General features: G+C 40.0%; 2 protein-coding genes across 2 annotated transcripts in view; one reads left to right on the plus strand and one right to left on the minus strand.

Moving 5' to 3' along the window:
• LOC113824661 (protein mono-ADP-ribosyltransferase PARP12) overlaps window positions 1-7,500 on the plus strand; it is a 79,108-nt gene that overhangs the window by 11,197 nt on the left and 60,411 nt on the right. The window lies entirely within an intron of this gene.
• Window positions 5,736-7,500, minus strand: part of LOC113806668 (uncharacterized) — a gene marked incomplete in the record, with an annotated part of 25,863 nt that continues 24,098 nt past the window's right edge. Inside the window, 1 exon segment of the mRNA XM_070116663.1 lies at window positions 5,736-7,500. This exon segment is cut by the window's right edge and continues 567 nt beyond it. Coding sequence (XP_069972764.1) covers window positions 6,161-7,500 — 1,340 coding nt within the window.

Below are 7,500 nucleotides of genomic sequence, written 5' to 3' on the forward strand. Positions count from 1 at the left end.
CTCATTGGTGGAGAGGCATCTCAAGCCATCCCTCTTTATGCACCTCACATGCCGCTTTGGAATACCCCAAATCGATCTATTTGCAACAAGAGAAAATGTTCGGGTCCCCCTTTATCTCTCGCATTTCTTTCAGACTCGTGCGAGAGACCCCGACGCATTTGCAGAGAATTTGAACCAATGGTGTCACATCTACCTTTTCCCTCCTCCACTAACAGTAATCAAGGTCATGATCTCCTTGTAGCCCCAAAATGGGGAACCCAGCCTTCGGCCCGAACACTTATCAGGTGGCGCCCCAGTCCTCTCCCTCTTGGAGATCAAGCTCTGACAACAGACCCGGTCTTGTAGTTTGTGAGATCATTGAGTCTTCACCCATGGAATTTCTTGCTTTAGCAATACGTGTCCTTCCTGACTCCCTAGTCGACGACTTCCTAGCCAGCCATAGAGCCTCGACTATCCAGCAATATCAGTCCTCTTGGAAGAAGTTTCAATCATTCCTGAAGGACAACAAAATAACAATCATTACAAAGTCAACCCCTCTCCAATTTGCGGCATGAGATTGTGTTGCATGCTCTGTCCCCAGGACAGAGCATGCAACACAATCTCTTCACACCTAGTGGCTATTGCTGACCCCTTGTGCTTAGCGTTTGGAGTTAGCGCAGACCCTCACGCACTGGAGCTCATGAGATCTACATTATTTCTGCATTGACCTCCTCCAAGCCCCGCTTCCCCATCTTGTTTGCTACAACATGCATTAACGCATCTGGAATCCATGTGTTGCCATAGATCAGCGATGCAAGAAACACTCCTTCAGCGATCCTTGTCCCTCCTAGCTCTGTCATCCGGTACCAGAGGGTCACAACATAGCATTGTCGGCATATCCGCCACTCCTATGTGTCCTTGGCACCTCATCCCCATTTTCTTGGGAAGAATGATGCGTGAACGACATCGTCTGGAACCTGTGACGGTGCTATCATGACGTGTCGACGAGTTACATCATATGCTCTGTCCTGTAGGCGCCCTCTGTGCATACCTAACCACTGATCCGCCCTGCCTGGAGGTGGGCTGGGATAGATCTCATTTGACTGTGGTTATATGGAAGGTAATTCGTGAAGCTGATCCAGAATCATCTCCCCAAGCACATTAAATCCGCGATATTGAGTCCACCCTTGCATTCCTCAGATCTTTTGATCTTTCTCAAGTCCGAGACTCTGGGCTTCTTCTACAGACTGTTCCACAAAGACTAATGGAATTCCAGTGTTGTCCAATGAACATTATATATTTTGTTGCCAATAACTTTTAATTTCTTTTTCGAGCTGTATTCTGTTTTTTACGGGGCTACTATGAGCCAAGGTTATGTTGTTCATAATTTCATTTCTTTGTATTTTTACATTGGGACGTAGGAGGAAATAGGACATTTGAGGAAGGAAAATGGTATTTTTCTCCTACCTTTTCTCGGCCTTCCAAACCCTGCTGAATCTTTCCAAAGACTGTCTAGCCTTTCCTGGCGATGCAGGACGTGCGGCTCCAGGGATAGAGTTGCCAATTAGCACTATTGGTCGCAGTTTCACACTTTTCAGCTTACAACATCATGTTACTGGGAAATGCCATGGAATGTTTCCGTAGCTTCTGGAAGACCGCGAAAAGATAGGAGGAAAATACCATTTTCCTTCCTCAAATATAAAAAGAACTGGCTCTGCGATATGCAACATTCCCAGGTTCAAGTTTTGTGTTCTCACAAAACAATCAGTGTAAGGAAATTGTCTTCACCCGAGACTTCATGAGGTATTCTGAGGAATGACTGTTGGAAAATTAGGAAGTTTAAGGTAAAGGCAGAAAAGCGTTTTAAAAAGAAAGTTGATGGTATAGAACAATCAACCAGTTCTAACATTTGAAACGTAAGTCCCTCTGGAATTGGTAAAGATGACATGGTATCATTTTAAGGTAAAGTCCTATGTGCCCAATTCCAGATGGTGACAGCTCCACCTGCTCCCACATTCACAGGGGCCTTAGCTGTTAGTCCAGGACTAAAGGCTCTGATTTGGCTTTTGTACAAAGAAATCTTGAGCCTGTCCAAAGACATCACTCTAATAAGCACTCCCAAGATGCTGGTATGGGAAAGCCTAAAGAAGTTGTGGGGTGTACCTTAACCTCAAGTGCTGCCAAACACCTTATGAAAAAGTAACTTGTCAACCTGAAGATATGGATACCCTGATCCAATGGAATTATCAGGTCAAGGCCATAATGGGGCCTTTGATAATGGACCTCATGGAGGAGTTATGGTACATCAGGATATTCCCTTTAAAGCCATGCATCTGCAGATGACACTGCAGGTTAAGACTGTGAAGATAGGCTTGACACGACCTTACACTGTTGCATCCATCTACATTCCTCCACATAATCTCAATGTAGATGATTTGGAAGATCTATTTGGACATTTGCCTCGTCCATTTCTACTTTTGGGAAATTTCATTGGCCGGCATCACTTCTGGGGAGATACTCTGTGTAATCCTCTGAGAAGGACCTTAGAGTCTTATTTTTAAAAGTAGAGGCAGTTTTTCTGAACACTGACCCACTCACACATTCCAAATTGAAACGGAGACATTCTCCAACACTAACCTGTCAATTGGTTTACCTGGTACGCAGTTGGATTTCACTTAGCATGTCATGAAGTGACCACTTTTCAGTACTTTTGGAGGAGGTGAATGGCATTGACCTCCTGCTCCAAAGCAGCTGAAATGACGCCCCAGGGATGTGACCTTGATCCATTGCAAAAGAACATGGAAAGAGCACTTCCATGTCACCACCTGCTCTAAAGATAGATGGCACAAATCTGACAAAAAAGAAAAAAGAAAAAAAGATAAAAAGGTTGCAAATCCTCTAGCTAAATCCATGGCAGAGATCTTTGAGGCATGTTACACTGCCTGTCTCTCCACCCTTCAGGCTGAACAGGAATGATTGCCCAGTGTTCTTCAGTAAGATTGCAGCAGAATAATTTTTGCTTAGGGAGATGGACTGCTTTGCAGCTCTGCCTTAAGACTACCCCATGAACTGAAAATGCTCTATACCAAATGATATCTCACTTATCAGAGAACTCCCATAAGTTCCTGTTGGACCTATTCAATAGAATCTTTATTGAGAGCATAGTGCCATCCACATAAAAAGAAGCTATAATCATTCCTGGCCCCATACCTAGTAAGGATGCTTCCATACCAGGGAATTACAAACCAATTTCTCTGACCAGCTGCATCTGCAGGCTGATAGAAGAAATGATAATCTTCAGGTTGACATCGTTGCTAGAAAAGGAAAACACACTGACCGCACAAGTTAGCAGTGTCTGAAGTGTGACCCTATTTGCCATTGCTATAAATGACATCGGAAGGGGCATTCCAAGTGCTGTTTCGTGTAGTCTGTAAGTGGATGGCTTCACACTGTTTTGTTCAAGAGGAAGCTTACAGGGTGTGCAAAGACACATGCAGACAGTAGTAAATCAAGTTGTGCAATGGGCAACATACCATGGGTTCAAATTCTCTCCAAGTATGACCATGGCTATGTATTTCCACAAGAGGAAAGTTTCATCCTTCCCTTTATTTAGGAGCAAACTCGTTATATTTTGTCGAAGAGGTACAGTACATGGTTATAATTTTCGACTCAAGGGTTATGTGGGTGCTTCCCATTGAACAGTTAAAGGTAAAGGCTACAAAAAGCACTTTGCATTTTGTGGGTTCTTTCTCACCTGTCTTGGAATGCAGACTGCACTACGCTTCTGTGACTTTTCCGAGTGCTTATTCATAGCAAACTTGACTATGGATGTGAGGCTTATTCATCTGCAGGTCCCACTGTTCTTCGGAAGTTGGACTCTGAACTCTCAGAATCTATACAGGGGTTTTCCTCTCACAACGTCCACTCAGACGGAAGGCCTACGCTATCTCCCTTTTACAATTACATGCTCACTCGCCCAACATTCAGCACACTTTCCTGCCTTACTTTCAATCCTTCTTCCACACTACATTCACGTCCAGTTGCACCACAACACAGTTCCCGAACATATCAATCAGCTGGTAGCAGCTAGTGCACCGGTGCGCCAAGCAATCACGCTTTGGCAGTATATCATAACAATCAGTTTCATGGTTGAGCCTTAGTTCAGCCAGGCAAAATATAATTCAGTCCCTCCTAAGCTTCACTCCACTACGCATCAGTCCTGATCTGTGTCTGCAGTCACAGAACATATTTGCCTATCTTGACTAATATGATGAAAAGTAAGTTAACCGTGAACAGTCATGTTTATTGTTTTAAAGCTCTGTAGGTGGAACCTTGTTGAATGTCATGGACTATTAATGCCTTTTGTGATAATTATGTAAAAATATAAATACCTTGTATTTGGTAACATTTCTGTCCACGGACACAGACAGCTATCCATTGGTTATATTGCACCAGGCATCCACTTATCTTGCCTAAGTGATTAAAGTATTCTTTAACAGAAAACTACATATATATATATATATATATATATATATATATATATATATATATATATACATATATATATTTATATTTATATATATATATATATATATGTGTGTGTGTGTGTGTGTGTGTGTGTGTGTGTGTGTGTGTGTGTGTGTGTGTGTGTGTGTGTGTGTGTGTATGTATGTATGTATGTATGTATGTATATATATACATACATAAATATATACATACATACATACATACATACATACACACACACACACACACATACACACACACACACACACACACACACACACACACACACACACACACACACACACGCACACATATAAATATGTATACGTATATATATACATGTATATGTGTGTGTGTGTGTGTGTGTGTGTGTGTGTGTGTGTGTGTGTGTGTGTGTGTGTGTGTGTGTGTGTGTATGTATGTATGTATGTATGTATGTATGTATGTGTATATATATATATATGTATGTATGTATTCATATATATATATATATATATATATGTATATATATATATATATATATATATATATATATATATATATATATATATATATATATGTGTGTGTGTGTGTATGTATGTATTCATATATATATATATATATATATATATATATATATATATATATATATATATATATACATATATGTATATATGTATATATATGTATATAAATATATATATGTATACACACACACACACACACACACACACACACACACACACACACACACACACACACACACACACACACATATATATATATATATATATATATATATATATATATATGTATGTATACATGTATGTATATGCACACACACACACACAAACACACACACACACACACACACACACACACACACACACACACACACACACACACACACACACACACACACACACACACATCCATCTATCTATTAATGTATATTTTCTTTTCTTGCCTTTTTTTACTTTCTTGTAGAGGTTCATATTCTGCATCAGTTTTGCACATTCTATATCTAGCAAACTTGTCCTGCGACAGTCGTCTTTCTTTCGTACGTTGCATAAATTTAGTCTTTGAATGTCCATTTGCTGTAAAGAAAAAACTCTTGCATGACTTAGCTCCCTAGTTATGCCGCTTCAAGGTCTGCGTATTGAAAGTGACATATATTACAGCCTGTAACAAAAATTTTCATATTACCTGTCCAGGGTTATGACCTCCAAACAATACATACTGTTGCTACTCATGGGGAATCATATAAAAACTTTATTATATATATGTATTGTATTTCATGTAGAAATATCACAAGTTTCTGGAACCAGTACCCCGAAAATATGGAAGAAAATGTTATTTCTTGTCTCCAAGCACTTAATATTTATTAGTAAAAAATGATTATACAATGAAATATGTTTGCTAGGGACTATTATGTATCCCCCACACAGGGTCTGTCACAGTTCAAACCTATATATACAAACACATGCATGTTTTTATATAAATAAATGTACATAGTATGTCTGTCTCCACATATACATTCAGACAGATGCAAATATGTATAGATATAATTATTATCTGCATTGACCTTTCTGTAATTTTTGCAATACGTTTCTATTCAATTATCTTGTCTGTAATGGACGTTCATATAATCAAGCAATCTTGTATTGGTTGCATAATTTTTAACTGATTCAGTGATCTATTCCATAATCATAACATAATGTGGATAGTATTCCTGCTTATCATACTTTACAAATATGTTAGGTTGTGACTCATTATCCACAGTTGTGTCAAAGAGCTCGTTTGTTGCCGGGTTCAAAGGAGGCCTCTCTAAATCTTTAGCACCAACTGTTATGGTTCCTACTAAAACCTTAGCAACAAACAAGTATCTCAGCCTATTCGAGTCAGGCCTGCAGTAACGGTAACAAAAGGTAATATCATTACCAAAATAAGAACCCTTTCCCCAGATGTGCCCTGTGCTTTTGCCATGCAGCCGGAAGTCAAAGTTCTCTTTACAGATATTTCTCACGATGTCAGGGTTAGTGCCGTGAAACAGGTCTGTCATTTTCACACTGGCTTCATCTCCATACTGGGTGATCATATCCTCCTTCCTAAGCTGAAAAGCCTTCCATAAGTATGGATTCTGATTTCGCTGAATTTTTTTGACTTTAGCCTTGTAAGTGTCGTCTTTCAAAAGGGTGATGACTTTATTATACTCATCAGATTTTGGGTCTAAATCCACAAGACGCATGCGTTCCTTGGGTTGCATGGCTTCCCAATCGCTTGGTAACAAATCTTGATTTGGAGAATCTGTTAAGAAAGGTGGATCTGAAGTATCCTGCAGATGTCCTAGAGGACGCCTTGATATTTCACGCCTTTTGTTGGTGATTACATTTACTTGGCACATTCTCTGGAAGTCAAGGACGTAGTTGAACTTTTGGCTTCTTAAACTGAAAGGGGTGCTAGGTTTAGCCAAATAGTGTTTTTCTATGTTTTCTGAGGTAGCTTTGTTGCATTGTCCTTGTTCTTCACTATTGTCATAGGAAATCCACTTATCATTATCGTCCCTGAAATACCAACAAAAAGTATTTGCTTTCACATTCGCGCTGTCAGTCTTCTCTGAGCACAGCCTGCGAAGATGAAGTTGAACATTGTGATTGGAATTCTTAAGAGTCATTGATTGAAAGTCTGACGTCCATTCATCTCGGGAAAGGATTTTCACGGCGTCTATATGGACTGATTGAAGACCAACCCCTTTCAGCCTAGGTAGAGTAACACCATCTTGAGAGACATCGCAGTAGGACTTTTCCAAACACAAGACAAGCTTAGGAGGCAGGTTGAACCACTTGCTGTTGTCTTTGCTAATCTGCCAGTAGAAATGTTGAAACGAATGAAGTTTCTCACAGCCTTCATCTTGTCTAGGACATGAGCTTTCAACAGAATTGTAGCAGATTTCTGGGATCTCTACGTCTCCGTTAGAATCTGTGGACCATACAGTCTGGTTTTGCTTTTTCTTCTTGATTGGAGAAGGCTTCTTCC

The sequence above is a fragment of the Penaeus vannamei genome, chromosome 39 (genome assembly GCF_042767895.1).
Source record: "Penaeus vannamei isolate JL-2024 chromosome 39, ASM4276789v1, whole genome shotgun sequence".
NCBI classification, from domain to species: Eukaryota; Metazoa; Arthropoda; class Malacostraca; order Decapoda; family Penaeidae; genus Penaeus; species Penaeus vannamei.